The 19,784-nt window shown below is 40.6% G+C and overlaps 1 protein-coding gene across 1 annotated transcript; it reads left to right on the forward strand.

Moving 5' to 3' along the window:
* The first annotated feature begins 35 nt into the window (after positions 1–35).
* BYSL (bystin like) lies at positions 36–19,233 on the forward strand. The gene is made up of 7 exons (XM_001379904.4): positions 36–750; positions 4,505–4,673; positions 12,935–13,073; positions 13,316–13,449; positions 15,412–15,572; positions 15,682–15,784; positions 18,471–19,233. The coding sequence occupies exons 1-7, from the start codon at positions 486–488 to the stop codon at positions 18,814–18,816; spliced, it is 1,317 nt and encodes a 438-aa protein (XP_001379941.2). The 5' UTR covers positions 36–485; the 3' UTR covers positions 18,817–19,233.
* The last annotated feature ends 551 nt before the right edge of the window (positions 19,234–19,784 follow it).

The raw sequence follows: 19,784 nt of genomic DNA on the forward strand, positions 1-19,784 counted from the left end.
CATACTAAATCTGAACCCGGAAGTGGTATATAAAACAAAGTGTCCCGTGGAGAGCGTAAATGGCGGAGGTGCCTAGGGTTGGGCCGTCGCCCCGACTAGGAGCTCCGCCCACTTTCCCTACACTTAGCGGTGCGGGAGGTTTCTAAGAATCGACTGGCAACTTAAACGTTGATCTCAGGAAGATAAAACACATCCAAGCTAGGACTGCAGCTACAATGAGCAATAAGAAATCCAATTTAGATAATACAAGTCGTTTTACAGAAGGATCTCGACGCGTCCTGGTGACGTATTTCTGCAGGGGGCGGGGCCGGAGTGACATCGGAAGCTGAATTTCTAGCCTCCGACCACTTGGAGACGCTGCGCTCCACCCATGGAGCTTGTCTTGTAAATTTGGGCGGAGCAGAGAATTACGCGGAGCTGGGCGCCGGCGCCGTGCACATTTTTGCCAGTTCCCCACGTGTTTTTGAGAAGGGGTACTGGAGACCATGCCCAAGATCAAGGCGTCCCGCAAGGCCGCAGGGCAGCCAAAGCATACCCCGCTGGCAGACCAGATCCTAGCTGGTGACTCCGTACAGCCTGGAGGCCGGGAGAAACGGAGGGACCGAGGCCACCGGACGGAGGAAGAAGAGTACGTGGGGCCCCGCCTGACCCGGCGGATCCTGCAGCAGGCGCGAGAACAGCAAGAAGAGCTAGAAGCCGAACATGGGTCGGGTGACCGAACCGAGTCCAGAAAGCTCACCACGAAGCTGGGTTAGTGAGGGGTTCGAGGCTGGCCTACGCTGCAAATTGGGGATGTTTAAGGGAGGGGCTGAGAAGCTTTAAGGCGGAGCTTTCGTGAAACTGGTAGGTTAGATTCCGTAAAAGCATTTTCTCACTAATCTTCCAACTCTCCTATATATTAGATGCTTTTCTAACAGTAGACTTTAGGATTTGGCACTGGAGGTAGCGCGTCAGTCTCTCAAGCTGAAGGTCCTGAGTTCAATCCTAGGAAGGAGGATCTTGTAGAGACCTGGAGAGTCATTTGACATCTTAAAGTCTATTATTAGTCTGAGATCAGTGTAGGCTTTCCCTCAGGGAGGCATTCTCTTGTGACAAGGTCAAAACTAGGGTTTCTACCTCCAAACTAAATAAACTGGGGATCACCAAATTCTCCCTCCAAGCTACAGGTCCGGGGACCTCTAGATTCCATGTTGACATGGATATGCCCACGTCTCCCTTTTCGTCAAAAAAAAAAAAAAAACCTTACTTGATCCGTTCTTTCTTGCTTTCTGTCAGCCTCTATGGCTCCCTCTTTTTGGTTCAATTTGAGAAGACTTTACAATTAACAATAACTTTCAGGTAACTTTCCTCTCATTCTTAACTCTTTGCTGACTGGCTTTTGCATTCTATCGGTTCTGCTCTCTCCAAAGATACCAGTGATTTCTTAATTGCCAAATCTCTACAGTTTTTGACAATGGAGTCCACCCACCTCTTCTTCCCTTTTTTTTTTTAACCCTTGCCTTCTGTCTTAGAAAGGGCTAGGTAATGGGGATTGAGTGACTTCCCCAGGGTCACACAGCAAGGAAGGGGCTGAGGCTAGATTTGAACCCAAGATTTCCCATTTCCGTCTTGCTTATATCTTGGTTCTCCTTTGTCTGTTTGATAGCTCCTTTTCTGACTCGTTTGCTAGATCTTCTACTGTGGTGAAGCCCTCTAACTATGAATGTGCCCCAATGTATATGCTCTCTTACTCCTCTCTACAATTTAATTTGGTGGTCTCAGCCTGCATGGATTCAATTATAGACTATATGCAGGTGATTTTCAGATCTTTTTATCCAGCCCTAATCTCCAATGTCATATCTTTAACTGACTGGGACATCTCAATATACAAATCCCATAGACTGCCCAAAGTTATTATGTCCAAATCTGAACTCCTTATCTTTCCTCTAAAATCCCAATTTTGCTATTACTTTTAGGGACCTGGCAACATAGGTGTTATCCTTCATATTTCCTTCTCCTTTGCTCTACTATTTTCAATCAGTTGGCAAGTCCTGTGATTTCTACCTTATAGAAATTTCTATATGTCCCTTTTTCTCCTCTGACACTGCCACCATCGTGATACAGATGCTCATCACCCCATCCTTAGATTGTGGTAGTAGCCAGGTCACTCCCCAGGCCAGTTCATCCTCCACTAAACTGTCAAATTGTTATTTCTAAGGTGCCAGTCTGATATAATTTTTGCATTCATTAAATACTAGTCTCTCCCTTTTATCTTTAGGATCAAATTTAAGATCCTGTTTAGCTTTTAAAGCCTTTTATAACCTGGCTCCTTCCTACCTTTGCAGTCTTTTTTTTTTAATACCTTACAGCCTTCTATGTATTCAGCTGTCCAAGGAAACTGGCTTTCTTGCTGTTCCTCGGACAGCACATTCCATCTCTCTTCTCTTTTCATTGATTCCCTCTTTACCTGTAATTCTCTCCCTCACTTCTGCCTCCTGACTTCTTTCAAATTTCAGCAAAAAAAAAAATCACCTTCTATATACAAGAAATTTTTGCCAATCCTCCTTAATGCTAATATCTTCCTGCTGTGATTATCTTCACTTTTTTCTGAATATATTTTATTCACATATAGTTGTTTACATGTTGTTTCTCTCGTTAGATCGAGTTCCTTGGAAGCAGCTACTGTTTTTACTTTTGTATACCAGTGTAAGCACAGTGCCTAACACAAAAATGACAATAAGTGTTTGATAACTGCCTGGATCAGGCTTTGTGACAAGGAAGCCATGACAAAAAGGGAGAACTCCCCAATAGTGATCACTCACTTTTTTTCCCTTCTCACTGAAATTTTCAAAATTCTGCCCTTGGGTAGAACTTTAGAGATCATCTGATAATAATAACTGAAAAGTGTCAAATACAACATTTTTTTATTTGATTACCTCTTTTATTATTTTTATCCTCGACCTCTCTCTTATATTTACCACTATTCACCAACCTCTCTTCTTTAGGTTTTCAGACAGTAGTTCTCTGCTTTCATGTGTGACCGTTCCTTCTCAGACTCCTTTGCTGGTTCATGACCACAATCACACTACTTAATTGTAACTAATTGTAATAACTAATTGTAGTTATAACCCAGCAGTGTGCTCATAAATGTCTAAATATCAGACTTTCCATATGCTTCTAAGCTTAATCTGTGTAACTGATGTTTTCTTTATATCTTAAAGTCTAGAAGTCAAAAGAAAAGAAATAGATCAAACTCTGATTTGTAACATTCCCCAGTTTCCAGAGTATAAATCTCCACACTGAATTGCCAGTCCCAAGAGCTGGTTGGAGCTGACACTTCCATGTATCCCAAGACAATATTCTGGGCTTTATATCTTTTGGCAAATTTAGGCTAAGATCAAGTAAGTTATATGATCAAAATTAGATAAAGTAAAACTATCTTTGTGCAGATATATAGATAGACAAAACATTTTTAAAATTCATTTACTATATGCCAGGCACACAAATGACTTCAAGATTTCTTTATCTAACCCTAGTCTATCTCCTGAGCTTCAGCCCCACATATATATATGATAATATATATACTAATAAAATATTACTAGGTAAAGAGAATGAGGTTAAACAATGTTGAATCATTGTCAGATTTAGTCCAAGTCTTCTGGCACTGGCTCCTGGATACATCTCATCTGACTATGTCATTTGACAGATAAGACAAAGTGAATATTCCAACACTATACAGTCAGAAAAGTCCTGGCTTCAAAATTAAAGAATCCAGGTTTAGATCCTACCTCTGCCACCCACCATTGTGACCATAGATTTAACTTTTTTCCCTACTTCTACATAGCACACACTTCATCTTAACAAGCTGTAGTTATTTAATTTCAGGTTTTAAAAATTAACAAAAATGTGTGTTCTCTCTTGTAACAAATAATCCTGGTTAAGCAAAACAAATTCTCAGTTTGACCATGTCAAAAAAATATATATATATAAGTACTTTGACATGTGTAATATATCTCCTCACCAATCTCCTGAAATCATGGTTGATCATCTCACTTATCCTAGAGTTAAGTTTTCCAAAAGCATTAGTCTTTACATTATATTGTTACATAAATTGTTCTTAGGTTTGCTCATTTCACCCTGCATTGGTTTATACATCTTGCCAGGTTTCCCTGAAACCATCTTTAGGACAGAATAGTATTCAATTTCACCAAAGTTCCATCATTTATTTATTTATCCATTTCCCCAATTCTTTAGTTTCCAGTTCTTTGCTCCTTTTTTAAAAAGAGTGGCTACTACACATACGGACATTTAATCATATCCTGGTATTATTACTATTTCATGTGTATTTAGCTTTCTTAATAAGCTCTACATGGCAGATGTTTTACTAGAACTTCATCCATGTTCCCCACATCAGGGAGCACAGAATGCAGCAAACTGAAAGCATTTTAACAAATGCTTGTGGAATTGATTTAAGTTGTATCTTCCCTGATGACCTTTCACCATGTTCATTGCCTTTCTTCCATAGGTTCTGAAGCCCAGGGTGGTGAATCAGATGAAGAGGACCAGGATGAGGAATGGCCAACCTTGGAGAAGGCAGCAGCAATGGTGGGATCTGGATATGATTCAGAGGTAGCTGTCAATCCTGAAGATGAGGAAGCCATCGAGATGTTCATGAACAAGAACCCCCCACTCAGGTATGGTTGTATTGGAATGATAGGACAACTGATTCCCAGTGGGAAATTGCAGTGGCAAGCTGATTATTCCAGCATATTTGTCATCCCCACTACTGAAGCCTGGTCTTTTCTGAAGAGTACCACTAAAGGGATGACTGTCCATTGAAAGAATGTAGGTAAAGATGAACTACTAAAGACCAAATAACTTCAGGGCACTGTGAAGTCTTTTGCATTCAGCTTGGTCCATACTTGCTGATAGAACTATCTCAAGCTATACAGTCCATTCTAACTGAGACTTGAATGTTCTTGTCCCTTTCCCACATTCACTTTAGGCCAAGTCTGTAATATGGGAAATGATAAGATTTTGTATTATTTTCAAAGAAATCTGTACCAGGTGAAGTAATCGATGCTATATTATCTGCCTAAGAAGTGGAAATTCCTGTAATGAGTTACTTATTCTGAGTCCCATCCCTAATCTCTATGTATATACTACTTAATACAAAGAATATTAGATTCACAATCTCAATATTTGCATTTGAATCCTGACTTTGTTGCTTCTTCAGCTGGTGACCCCAGATCCTCAAATTCTCCCTCCATTCCTTTTTTATCTTCTGACTGTAAGGGGTAAAATTTAGGGGTTATTGACTGAATATATTATACTAGTGGTCACCAGGGATTAATTCAGTCCTAATAAATTACTCAAGTCAATTTGGGATTTTTGTGGTAGTTTTAATTACAATCAAAGGAAGAAATTAAGAAGAAGAGAGAGAGGAAAGGGAAATTGTTCTGCTTTGGCAAGCCAGATAGGAGTTGGAGGTCAAGGAAAGGAGGAATCAGTCACCTCACCAAGGACACTCAGGGAAGACACCTCACTGGCAAGCCGCAAATGCCAAACCTCCAAGATACCAACCACCCAGCCACGAGCTCCCAATGTGCAAAAGCCCAACGTCTCTGCAAGAGACAGTGAGAGTGATAGCGAGAGCCTTGGCAAGCACCCCAGCGAGAGGAAGTGACGAAAAATATATAGACCATTCTTTACATCACTTCCTGCATCTCACATGTACTGATGGAAACTTAAGCTTGACTTAGGACAGCCCAGGGGGTCTGTCAGTTGTTTCTTATTTGTTACTTGCTAGCACATGTCAGTCATAGGCCATCCTCCTCAACACTTAATCCTTAAGTAGGGGTGTATACATTCCTGGTTGCTAGAATTTCTAAGACTAAGCAGGTTTAAGTAAAACTGAAATTCACATAACTTCTTCCCCAGCTTGCCACATGGTAGCTAAAATAAGGTGTTATTTGTTGATTTTAGAAATTATTAAACTTATACTTAGTATATGTTTCCAATATAAGGTTGAGACTAGAGAGAGAGAAGTAGTTGAAAGAAACTTTAGTCATTCATCAAGCATTTATTTAAGCTTTTGCTCAAGTACTGGGGATATAAAGTGAGGTAAAAAATGTTTCCTGCCCTTGAGGAACTCATACTCTAATGGGAAAAGAATAGTAAAATGACTGTTTATATGTATATTGTTTATATGTATATGTATATTTACTCTTACTCTTTCTCTCTCTCTTCCTCTTCCTTCCTCTCTCGCCCCCTCCTACCCTCAACCCCCCCATGGAGGGTAATATCAGGGAGAAGACACTAAGTATAAGGGCACCTGTCAGAAAATAGTTTTGAGCTGAGCCTTTTTTTTTTTAACCTTCCATCTTAGAGTTGATACTAAGTATTGGTTCCAGTGCAGAAAGGGCTGTGCCATGGGGGTTAAGAGACTTGTCCAAGTCACACAGCTAGCAAATATCTAAGGCTGGAATTGAACCCAGGCCCTCCCTTCTCTAGGCCTGATTCTCAATCTGCTGAGCCACCTAGCTGCCCCTTGAACTGTATCTTAGAGGAAGCCAGGAGATAAAATTGAAGGCAGTGAATGTTGGAGGCATGGGGAAGGATAACCACTGAAAAAGCAGGGGTGTTATGTAGGAAGGGCAGCATGTAGTCTAGTATGCCTGGATTGTAGTATAGGCAGAAGGGAGTGGTATTATGTAAATATGTATATTTTATATTTGTTAATAAGTTTATTAAGCAACTGCTTTGTGCTAGATACTAGATGCACAAATACCAAAGTGAGATAGCCCTATCACCAAACAAAACATTTTCTCCAAATATGTCAACTTTCCATCATTTTCTCTTCCTTTTCTTCTTTTTCTTTCTTTCTTTCCAGTGTGCACTTTATCCCTTTGGCTGTTTCATTGATGTCCCTTTTAGGCCCTTGTATGCTTTACCAGTCCTCTTCTCCTAGGTTCTTTTCATCTCAGCAAGATACTGCTAGTTCTTTCCTCGTAGTTACAACACGATAGCTGTTTCTTCACATACTCTTGTCAATTGTCCCTCAGAATCTTTAGAAGTTGTGCACTCTGGAATATAGCACTCTTATGGTCTCCAGACCTTCCTCTTGGGCAATTCTCTCTGAACTCTACACTGGTGTGAACTGACAATGTTGTGTAACACATGCCCTACAGCTTACTGTTCCAGCTTTGTAACATTTCTCACCTATGTCCTTTCTTTCCTCTAACATTGCCCCCATCATGGTATAGGCCCTCAGTCACCTCATGCCTGGGCTCTTGCTGTAGTCTGCTGGTAGGTCTGCCTGCCTTAAGTCTCTCCTCAGATCGGTCCATCTGCCACTCAGCTTTCAAAGTGGTTTTCCTAAAATGCAGGTCATGTTCCTACTCAATAATCTCTAGTGGCTCCCTATCACTTCCAGGATCAAATATAAAATCCTTGGTCATTCTATTGGCCCTTCATAACCTGCCTCTACCTTTATAGTCTTCTAATACCCCCTCCAGTTCTCCCCCTCCCTATTATATACCTATTTCTGCTTCCTGTTTTCCCTGACTCCAAGTCCCAGCTAAAATCCCCACTTTCTACATGAAGCCATTCCCACTCCCTCTTAATGATAGTGCTTTCCATCTGTTGAATATTTCCTATTTATCTTGTATATAGCTTATTTGTACATGGTTGTTTGCTTTTTATCTCTCCCGTTACATAGTGAGCTTCCCAAAGCTCTATCCTGAGCCCTTAGCCCAATGCCTAGGACATAGACAGTTCTTAATAATTGTTTATTGACTGACTGATTTTCATTCCACAGCCATTTAAGTATTTTAATGGCATCTTCCTTCACTTCTTGCCTTCCTCTTTAATGATCATGTGCATCCTTGAGATATTTCCTCAGCCCCTTTGGGAGTTCCCTGTGATTGCTCTAGATGTTTGTCTCTCAATCACTTAATCTGAATTCTTTGGAACATTTCCGAAAATTACCTCAATATTTTGTGACTTCCTGAGTTTCCTCACTTCTCTTTGCCAATTTTTGACCCAGGAGACAGAATAGGTTTCAGCAAGACATTTGAAAAACCTCTCTCATTTTTTTGTTCAGGCTCTAAAGAGATATAACTAGATGATAATACAGTTAGCTGCTCAAAACACATTGATTTATTGATTGGTATCAGATTGGAGGAGGTTGTCCCTAGTGGCATGCCTGTTAAACTTTATTATCTGTTACTTAAGAAAAGGGAAATTTATCAAATTTATAGCTGATATTTATGTTGTGGATGACAGGATCAGGATCCAAAAAGATTTCAACTGGTGGAAAAAAATTCCTAACAAGAAGTGTTTTGGTATAATGGATAGAATATTAATCTTGTATTGATTTGCAAAACTAAATCATAAATCCTGTCTGTGATACTTATTGGCTCTGTGATCCTGCACAAGTCCATCTTTCTTCTAAACTACAGCTTATTCTTCAGCAAAATGGGTATAATAATAATCTATAGTACTTACCACACAGATTTTTAAGTACCAAATGGGGTAATATGTATTAAACATTTTGCAGACTTTAAAATTGTTGGTGTATAAATGTGTTATTAATTTAATAGAGAGAAATGGGAAGACTTATAAGTACTTTGCTCAGGAAAATATACTCCAGTACAAAAGTATAGAATGGGAGGAAAAAAACTTCCCTTAATGGTGTTTGTATAAAATGTATTTTAATATACTACAAACTGAACATGAATCAGCAGTGTAATATGACGGTCAAAAAAGCTTGAGGTTGAATTCCTAGTTCTGGGATAACTGGAACGAGGGAGATGAAAGGGCCTGGTTGTGCCCCACATACAGTACATTCAGTCCTGGGGGTGCACATTGATAAACTACCCCAAGCCTAGAGGAGAGTGATCCAGGATGGTGTGTAAACTCAAGATCATATGATCTAAGGAGTGGTTGAAGAATTTGGGAATATTTAACCCTGAGAAAGTAAGACATTTTTAGCCTAAAAAAGATTAGGGTGGGGTGGGCACATAAGAGGGCAGGACACAATTACACCATTTATCTGAAGAACTGTCACATGAAAGAGAAATTCTATTTGGACCAGAGGCAAGACCAGGAGCTGTGGGCAGAAGCTGAGAGAGGCAGATGGAGGCCTGATGCCATCAGGAAGACTTCCTAATAATTTGAGCCTTCTCAAAGTGAAAGAGGCTGCGTTAAGGTGCAGAAAAGGGGCTGTGGTGTGGGGTCTGCCAACAAAGCTAACTGTCTATTTGTTGGGTATGCTTTAGTTGGGATCCTTTTTGGGATATGATTGGACTAACTGTTGTGGTTCCTTTCAACTCTAAAATATATTTTGTATTATAATCGTTGTCCTCTGAAACCTGAAGGATTGTCATTTTGAAAGAAATTAGGTGAATTCTGTAGTTTCAAAGGACAGAGCTTGGGCCAAGGGTGGGACATTACAGAAAGACAAGTTCACATTTAGCATATGAAAGAGTATTTTAGCCATTGGAATAGTTGTTCAAAAGTGGAGCAGTTTGCCTTTTTAGTATAGTGGGCCATTTCAGGAAGTATTACAAACAAGAATGAATTGCTCTCAGAAATGTCGTGGAGAAGTTCTTTCTACACTGAGTGGAAGGTTAGACTGCAATATATCTCTTAAGATCCCTTTCGGCTTGAAGATTCTTTGATTCTAAGTGACCCTTGACTGCAAAAGTCAAGATAGAAAAACTATAAGAAGCAGTCATAAGAATGCAAAGGACAAAGCTACCTGGATTATTTAGTGTAGATGCCAGCTGCCTTAAAACCTCTGTGAGCCTCACTGAATTACTGCAAAGTACAGTAGTTGGTTTCCATGATGATGGCCTTGGGTCATCAAAAAAAGGTTACATTCCATTCAAGCTTTTTTAAGACTGCTGAGAAGTATATATTTGAGAAAGATTTCCATCCAAAAAGTACATTTGAGTAAGAATGAACAAAGTTGAGTGCTTGAAGTTCTTGGCTCTAAAATTCAAATCCCCAAGTATCTGTGAGAGTGTTCCAACATCAGTCCAGATAATGTTGCCTTTATACACCATCTCAGGGTCCCAGATTTAAAACTAGAAGAAACTTCTAGAGTCTCATCTACTCCAGCCCCCTTTTTACAGATGAGGAAACTGAGGTCCATAGAGGGGAAGTGATTTGCCCAAGGTCAGACAGGTAGCAAATGTCTGAGCTAGAATTCCACCTATGCTCCTCTGACTAAATTTTTCACTGTTTCCATTGTTCCAGATAGCAGTCTTGTGAGTTGCTGTGGCCAGAAAACAAAACCAATGTACTTAAAAGATAGAAGAGAAATAGGTAACTGGGAAAGAAGTATTTGCAGCAGATTTTTCTGATAAAGAACATATCTAAGATATACAAGGAACTAAATGGAGGCAGTTAGGTGGCTCAGTAGATTGAAAGTCTAGCCTGGCCACCTCTGACACTTCCTTGCTGTATGACCCTGGATAAGTCACTTAACCCCCATTGCCTAGCCCTTACTGCTTTTTTGCCGTAGAACTGATACTTAGTATTGATTATAAGATAGAAGGTAAGAGTTTGTTTTTTTTTTTTAAACCAACTTTAAGAATAAGAGCCATTCCCCTATAGATAAATGGTTTGGAGATAGGAACAGGCAGTTTTCAAAGGACTTAATGTAGCCAAAGATGTCTTCTCATAATGAACAAGCTCTGGTGTTCAGCGACTCTTAATCCTCCAAGTCTGATCCTCTATTGACAGACCTGCTATCTGTTTCGGGACTGTACCCAAAGCCCTTCTTGCTCAGGAGAGCTGTAAGAGTTTGTTTCACTTAATCTCAGTCATTCCTCAGTGAGACATCTGAGTAGGGCTTCAGTGACAAAAGCTTCAGTTCAGCTGACATGTTCCTCTTGGATGACAAATCTCATTCCCTGACAAAGCCAGCCATGTGAATCATAACCATATATGAAGAAGAGGTAGTGGATGGATAGTGGATAGGCTTTGGGGGGGAATAGTTAACCTCTTTAAAAAATTCATATTTAGCATTCTGAATTCCAAATTCTCTCCCTCTCATCTTTCCCCTACCCATGGAGAAGACAAGCAATATGATATCAGTTAAACATGTGAAATTATATAAAATATTTCCATATTAGTTATATTGCAAAAGAAAATGAAAACTATACTTTGTACTCAGATTTCATCAGTTCTTTCTCTGGAAGTAGATAACATTTTTTTTATCATGACACTGTCTTGAATCATTTTCTTCATTAGAGTAGTTAAAGTCTTTCACAGTTGATCATTATATTAAAAATCTCTGTGTGCTGTTCACTTCACCCTGCATCAGTTCATACAAGACTTCCCATTTTTCCAATACCGTCCCCCTCATCATTTCTTATAGCACAATAATATTTCTTCAGAATCCCATACCTACCACAACTTGTCCAGCCATTCCCCAAAGGGGCATCCCTTCAGTTTCCAGTTCTTTGCCACAACAAAAATAGTTACAATAAATATTTTTGTCATATAGGTCCTTTTCCTTTTTTCTTTGATCTCTTTCTGAAACTGACCTAGTAGTGGTATTGCTGGATCAAAAGATTTTATAACCCTTTGGTCATAGTTTCATATTGTTCTCTAGAATGGTTGGACCAGTTCACAACTCCATCAGCTGTTCATCAGTGTACCTATTTTCCCTTATCCCTTCTAGCATTTGTCATTTCTGGTAGATATGAGTTGGTTACCTCAGAGTTGTTTTAATTTGCATTTCTCTGTTCAATGATTTAGAGCATTTATTTTCCCCTGTGACTATAGATAGCTTTAATTTCTTCTGAAAACTCATCCCTTGACAATTTATTAGTTGGTCAATGGCTCTTGTTTTTACAAATTTGCCTCAGTTCCCTAAATATTTAAGGAAAGCCTTTATGAGATAAACTTGATGTTAAAGTGTTTGATATTATTTTACTATCTCTGGTACCTTTTATCAAAATGCAATTTCCCTGTGTATCTCTTAATTGTCTTTTTTGCTTTTGTTTTATCTAATATCATGATTGCTACCCTTGCCTTTTTTACTTCAGCTGAAGCATAAGAGTCTGTTCTATCTCCTTATTTTAACTTAGTGTATGTATGTTCTTCTGTTTCAAGCATATTTCTCGTAAACAACATATTATTGTATTCTGGGTTCTAATTCATTCTTTTATTTGCTTTGCTTTTATGGGTAAGCTCATTACATTCACATTTATAGTTATAATACGGTGTTTTTCCCTCTGTCCATATTTTTCTTCCATTTATCTTCCCTCTTTTTATCCTGTCCTGCCTTAAAAGTCTGCTTTGATTCTGACCACTTCCTCCCTTAATCTACATTCCTTTTTATCATTCTTTCCTTCCCCCCCCCCCCCCCATACCCTTTCTCTTCTATTTCCCTATTGGGTAAGATGATCTGAGGCCAGATTTGAACCTAGAATTTCCCGTCTCTAGGCCTGACTTTCAATCCATTGAGCTACCCAGCTGCCCCACCCCCATCCACTTTAAAATATCTTCCTTGTATACTTTTATGTTAGATATTTTCCCCCATTCTACTTCTCTCACTCCTTTTTTTTTAAGATCATTCTTTAAAATAATTGACTCATACCCATGCTCTCTGTCTCTGTAGACTGCTTGCTTCTAACTATTCTAATAATTTTTTTTTAAGTTCTTAGGAATTAGCATGGGAATGTAAACAGTTTTGCTTTATTGAGTCTCATGATTTCTCTATCATGTTTACTTTTTTGTGTTTCTCTTGAATTTTGTGTTTAAATGTCAAATTTTCTATTTAGCTCTGTTCTTTTCATCAGGAATGGGGTAGTCAACCTTATCTGCCAGATATTTTATCATCAAAGCAAAAGCTGGAGAATGTAGGGCCAGATGATAGCTGTAAAAGTTAACCCCATCTGACCATTATCACAACTGTACCTCTTCCTTCTGACCCCAGGCGCACACTGGCAGACATCATCATGGAGAAATTGACAGAGAAGAAGACTGAGGTGGAAACTGTTATGTCTGAAGTGTCAGGTTGTCCTATGCCCCAGCTGGACCCCCGGGTTCTAGAAGTCTACAGAGGTGTCAAAGAGGTAAAAGCTATGGCATTGAGGGAAGGAACTATGATGGAGAATATTTAAATACAACAGGTACTTAAATTATGTTTATTGCTAAACAAAAACAAGTTTTCTTCACTTATCTACTATGCAACCTGTTTTCACTTCCCCCACTCCCTACCAGTGAGTTCCTTGAGTGACGTGGTCAGATCTCTGCTATAATAATACCAATTGGTTTTTATTCACTATTTTCCTCTCTGGTTTCCTTTTCACCCCAGGTGTTATCCAAGTACCGGAGTGGCAAACTTCCCAAGGCATTCAAAATTATTCCCGCTCTCTCCAACTGGGAGCAGATCCTCTATATCACAGAGCCTGAGAGCTGGACTGCAGCTGCCATGTACCAGGCCACCAGGTAAAGGGGACCAAAGCAAAAAGTAGGGTCAATATAGAGGAGAGGCCCTCCCTCCCTTTGCCATGCTGACCTTGACTTGCCCTAACATATAGCCTCTTAATCACATGGTTTGCCACCTTCTATCTCCTCTCTTATATTTCAGTTCAATTCAATATTATTATTTAAGTACTTAACTGTATCTCACTGGTGCCAGGAGCTCAGGATACAAAGATAGATAGGGGAAGGGAATAAGCATTTATATATCCCTGACTAAACACTTTACAAATATTATTTCATTTGATACAACAATTCTGTGAGAAAGGTGTCATTATTATTCCTTTTTTACAGTTGAAAGGACCAAGGCAAATGGTGTGACTTGTCCAAGGGCACACAATAAATGTCTAAGACTGAATTTGGATTCTGATCTTCCTAACTTTAGGTTCTGAACTCTAACCACTGTACTAGCAAATACCCAAGATGGTACACAATCTACACCTTCAAAGAGTACTTTGGGGATTGGAGGGAAGTCCAAATAAAATACTTTACAAATGGATGAAGAAGAAGCTCCTTTTAGATGGAAGAGTCTAGATGGAGATGGCAGTGCCTGAGCTAGTATTTGAAGATAATCTCAGCAGGAGAAATTAGGCAGAAAAGGCTAATGCAGAGATTAGAAGCAAAGGAACCAGTGGGGGCTGAATGCTGGACAAGATCAGAGGGTAGCTATTAGATAATCTCATTTGCCTCAACTATTCAGTAAATAAAGGAGACCAAATGGAAATAAGCTCAAAAAGTATTTGGGAGTCAAATTGTAGAAGACTAAAAGTGTCAGGCCAAGGAGTATGCATTTTTATCCATAACCTATGGAGGAGTCCCAGAAGAGTTCTTTGGTCAAATCTGTGTCTAAGAAGGCTATTTCAGCAGATTTGTGATAGTTGAGTCAAAGAAGGGAGAGCCTAGAGACCTGATGTCTCTTTAGGCTTACTGTCTCCTAAGATGGTCATATTCATTCCTAGATGTCACCACTGCTCCATTGGCCATGCCTTAGGATCTGGGTCAGGGGTATTGGCCTTTTACAAATTCTTCACAATGCTCTGGGGTGTCATGAAGAATTGCTTGGTATTTTGTGACATCTTCACTCCTTTTTGCTAGTTTTTGACCAGGATGGAGAAGAGACAGTGGCCAACATGTCCTTGTTTAGGATTTTGCCACGTGTGCTAGAGAAGCATTTCCCTTAAAAGCTCCGAGTAGCCCTTAGTCAGCCTTTCTCACCCATTCTCCCCAGTCTGCCCTGTAATTGTAGCTGTTGAAGAGGTAGAAGTGGATAAGTGATGCAGAGGGCTATTGATTTATTAGGAAAGTTCCTCAGAAGCCATTCTGTCATATTTCTTCATTTGACAGATGAGGAACAAAAGCTCAATAACATGAAGTGACTTGCTCAGGGCCACACAATAAGCAGCAAAATGAGTATTCAGACAAAGGACCCCTGATGCCACCTCAGGGCTTTTTCTGCTTTTTTCACAATAGTCCTGGTATGGAATACCTGAGGCTCCTCCTGCATAAGTGCAAGAAAGGTAGACTTTTCATTTCAAGCAAATGCTTTGCCCATAGCATCCAGAGTGATATTTAACAGACCAGGCTGTATCAAATAATAATAATAATAATATAAACAAATAATATCATTAGTACTTCATGTTCATCTAGCATGTTGCATTTTACAAAGTGCTGCTTTAAAATCTCATCTGTGGTGGCATCTGGGTAGCATAGTGGATAAAGCACCAGGCCTGGAACTATGAGGACCTGTATTCAAATCAGGCCTCAGATATATCCTAACTGTGTGACCCTTGACACGTCACTTAACCCTGATTGCCTGGTCCTTACTACTCTTCTATCTTAGAATTGATAACTGACAGAAGGTAATAGTTTACCCGCCCCTCCCCCAACACCCATCTCATCTGTGATTGATCTTGAAACTTCTACTCCCAGGATATTCTCATCTAATCTCAAGGAGAGAATGGCCCAGCGCTTCTACAACTTGGTGCTCCTCCCCCGTGTGCGGGATGACATTGCTGAGTACAAACGCCTTAACTTTCACCTCTACATGGCTCTCAAGAAGGCATTGTTCAAGCCTGGGGCATGGTTCAAAGGTAGGTCCAGAACGAGCCCTTTTGAAGTGGGTACAGTGGCTGAAGCTCAGCCAAGCTGTGGTTAAACTCTGACTGTCCTCACTGATGGTCCCTTCTCTGACCTCCCCAGGGATCCTGATCCCCCTGTGTGAATCCGGTACCTGCACCCTTCGGGAGGCCATCATCGTGGGCAGCATCATCACCAAGTGCTCCATCCCGGTGCTGCACTCAAGGTACTGGAGGTTCCCCTCTGCTGCCCTGTCTGTTTGTCCGTCAACGCTCCCAAACAGTTCAAGGATGAGGAAACTGATGCAGGGCAGAGTTGGGGCCCAGCCTGGAAGTGTGAGTTGGGTCACTTCCTTGGCTTATATGTTGTGGTCACTGGCTTAGATTGAGAGGCAGCCGCACCATTCAGTGGAAAGGCCCCTGGATTAGGAATCCAACCTTCACTGGTTAAGTCCTGGTTTGTTGACTGAATGAACTGAAGGCAAGTAAGAAACAAGAGCAGGAATGGACAAAGGAGTCATGGGGTCAGCTTCCTTGCTGATACATGAGGAAGCCAGGGCCAGGGTGAAGTGACTTGTAAGTGACAGAACTGGGACTTGAACCCAAGACCTTTAACTCTGCGCTGCCTCCATTTCCTCCTTTGTAAAATAAGAGGGAAATATTTGTTGTGCCTCACAGGGCTGCTGTGAAGACAAGAGTGAATGAATTGCAGATATAGTATAAGACATAGAGCACTGGGGCTAGTCTGGAAGACTCGAGTTGAAATTCAGCTTTAGACACTTTGTGAACCTGGAGAAGTGACTTAAATTCCATTGCCTTAGTTTCCTCAACTGTAAAATGGGGATAATAGTATTTATAAAAGGGTTAGAAAAGCACCTGACATAGAGTTTGCATTTAATAAATGCTTGTTTTCCTTTCCCTCCTTAGTGTGCTCCAAACACTGTGCTAAGTGCTGAGGATACAAGTACAAAATGGAGGGAGAACAGGCCCTAAAGGAGGTTCCATTCTAATGGGGGAGAAAACACACACAAGAGTTTGGGGCTATGATTTGGAAATTCCAAAGATGATGAGGGAAATAAGAGTTCATTAACATGGCCTTTCCAGAAGCAGTGGTAATGGTGATTTGATGGCCAATCTTAAAAGTGGTGGGAAGCTAAAGCAGCTAGGTGGCACAGTGGATGGAGTGCTGGGCCTGGTCATCAGAGGTCCTGGATTCAAATGTAGACTCAGAGCCTTCCCTGGGCAAGTCACTCAACCCCAATTTTTTAGCCCTTACTGCTGCTCTTCTGTCTTGGAATCAATATTTTGTATCAATTCTAAGATAGAGGGTAAGGGTTAAAAAAAAAGTGGTAGTAAGCTGGGGTAAAATGGCCAGGGTAAAGATGCAAGTGTGAGATCCAGGGGCTTTGTTTTTCTCCAGCCTGGCCTTTGGTGGCAGTAGCAGGATTAGCAGGAAGGGAGATGAAGACACATGGATCAATTAAAATAATGTCTGTAAATTTCATTATAACCTGTAAAATACTATATTAATACAGTGGAAATGAATCATGGGCTGAAGTTGGAAGGCCTGAATTGAAATTCCAGCTTATTATCTTGAGCCTCTTCTTTGATTCTCAATTTATCTTTAAAATGGGAAGGGTAGATTATATAGTCTTGAGAGAATTTATTTTTTATATACTCTTATTCCTATATCTGGGTCCTGGATTAGAGGTTCTAATCAGTCTGTTGACTTTTTCATTTCCTTTGTTCTTAGGAACTCCAAGGAATATTTCCCCTCCACCAAAAAAACCCAATTAATAATTAAGGAAGAGAAAATGCTCTTCCTGGTGAGCTCTCCACCATAATCTGTGTGGATGTGGAGGGGGTGAGAGTTTTAATAGACCACCTCCCAGTTAGCTATTTACCAATTAGAGATGTCTTGGGATGTTCAAGGGAAAGGCTGAATAATGGTAGGGGGGGAGGGTTAGAGATATGTGCCTCAGTGGATTGAGAGTTGGGTGTGGAGATGGGAGGTCCTAGGTCCAAATCTGGCCTCAGACATTTCCGAGCTGTGTGACCCTGGGCAAGTCACTTAACCCCTATTGCCTAGCCCTTGTCTGCCTTAGAACTGATAACACAGTATTGATTCTAAAACAGAAAGTAAGGGTTGTTTTTTGTTTTGTTGTGTTTTTTTATATTTTGGGGCATTGAGAATCATTTGACCAGATTAAATTTGTCCTGACCAGTCTATTAATAAATACATTTAATACCCAGGAATACTGTCTGTCAAAATTTCAGTTGTCACAATCTTTAATATTAGAAGGGCCAGGTAGATCAGTTGGTGGAAAATATTATAACTTGACTTTAAGGTATACTGCTTCAATTGATGCAGCTTGGTCCTTCAAGTTATTCTTCTGTTCTAGTCCTCTAAGTGTTAAAGTTCCTTTCAGCCCTAACTCCCATAATTTTAAAATCTAGGTAAAATGCCCTTCACTTACCCCAGAATGTAAGATCTAGAGATCATAAGATCACATATTTAAGAACTAAAAGGGCCCTTAAAGGCCATCAAATCCAAAGTCATGTTTTTACAGATAAGGAAATTGAGGCCATCCAGGTACTTAAGTGACAGCAGTAGTATTCAGAGGCAGTATTTCAACCCAGGTCCTCTGATTCTGCTTCACTAATCTGCTGTTCATATTATTTAATTAACAATGTAAGATAGTTGTGCTACCTGCCCCCTAAGAGTTTCTATTCAATAATGCTCTTTTCTCCATCCCAGCCAAATTTTTGTCTCCAATAAGCTCATCTTAAGCTTCAAGGTCCCAAAATCTGACTGTTCTATCCCAGGCTATTTCCCAACTGAAAACCCTTAGAGGTAACAGTGACCCAAGATGTTCATCTGTCTTTATGTTTCTGCTTCTCCTTCCCCCTCAGTGCGGCCATGCTGAAAATTGCTGAGATGGAATACAGTGGAGCCAACAGTATCTTCCTTCGGCTGCTGCTGGACAAGAAATATGCATTGCCCTTCCGGGTATTGGATGCCTTGGTCTTCCACTTCCTAGCCTTCCGGACTGAGCAGCGAAAGCTGCCCGTTCTTTGGCACCAGAGCCTGCTAACCCTGGCTCAGCGCTATAAAGCTGATCTGGCCACAGAACAGAAGGAGGCCTTGCTAGAGCTTCTTCGCCTGCAGCCCCACCCACAACTATCTCCCGAAATCCGGAGGGAGCTGCTTAGTGCTACTGCCCGAGATGTGGAAGGGCCCTCAGTGAACATGGACTGAAGTTCCTCAGGAAGTCTGTTACCTTCCCCACTTTGGTAGGGATTGAGATGGATGACACATGAACTGTTCTATAATTTTTTCATGGCTCCTAGGACTACAAGACTTGGGGGCACCTAAAGGACAAAACTAAAGAAGTGCTGTGGGGAGAAGGGAGGCTGACACAGGAAGTGCCATGGTATCTCTGGTTAGACTTGAATTGTAGTGGATTAAGTGCCTGACAGAGCTTCTCTTGGCCCTGTTGGCCCTGTTCTGTTTTAGAACCTGGCAAGTACAGTCACATTCTGACTTGCTCTGTGGCATGGTTGGGGCTACTTTAGCCTTCTCTTTCTTCCTTTTTGGAAGGTGGAAGAAATTAATTTGAAGCTGAGGCATATGGATGTTGAATGTGAACACCAAAAAAAGCTGTTATTTATCTCATTTGTCACCTCATCCTTGTTCTAGACCCTCTCCCTTCCCCCTCAGCAATCTTTTAGATAAAAAGAACCAGGTGTGCAGGAAATGGGGATAGTTCTGAGACTAGCCCTTGGACTTCTCTGCTTAGTCACAGATTTTTAGAGTTGGAATGGCCATCTGGTTCAGTCTATATACATGGTAAGTGGTTGGTCATCCACCTTCTGTTTAAAGGTCTCTTGAGTGCTAACCACCATGGCTTCCACTTAAGGATATTTTTAACTGTTAGCAAGTTTTCCAGACATCAGCCTGTATTTGCTTCTTTGTGGCTTGCATGCATTTCTCCTGGTGGCTCTCCAGGGCCAAACAGAACAAATCTAATCTACATGGAACCCCTATAGAGGCTTGAAGACAGCTCTTTGCCACCTTCTTACCACACTTCCTTCCTCTTTTCTTTTCCAAGATGTACATTCCTTATAACTTCCAGTATTTAGAGGACTGTATTGGATTTGTTCTGTTTAGCCCCAGACACCAGTAGAAGTTCCTGAGAGAAATTGTTTGTTTGGATGTCATTATGA

The sequence above is a fragment of the Monodelphis domestica genome, chromosome 2, assembly GCF_027887165.1.
Source record: "Monodelphis domestica isolate mMonDom1 chromosome 2, mMonDom1.pri, whole genome shotgun sequence".
In the NCBI taxonomy this organism is placed as follows: Eukaryota; Metazoa; Chordata; class Mammalia; order Didelphimorphia; family Didelphidae; genus Monodelphis; species Monodelphis domestica.

Coding starts and splice junctions, on each gene's coding strand:
- BYSL (XM_001379904.4), top strand. CDS start 486: ATGCCCAAGATCAAGGCGTCCCGCAAGGCCGCAGGGCAGCCAAAGCAT. Junction 751..4,504: donor AAAGCTCACCACGAAGCTGG/GTTAGTGAGGGG, acceptor TTTCTTCCATAG/GTTCTGAAGCCCAGGGTGGT. Junction 13,074..13,315: donor TCTACAGAGGTGTCAAAGAG/GTAAAAGCTATG, acceptor TTTTCACCCCAG/GTGTTATCCAAGTACCGGAG.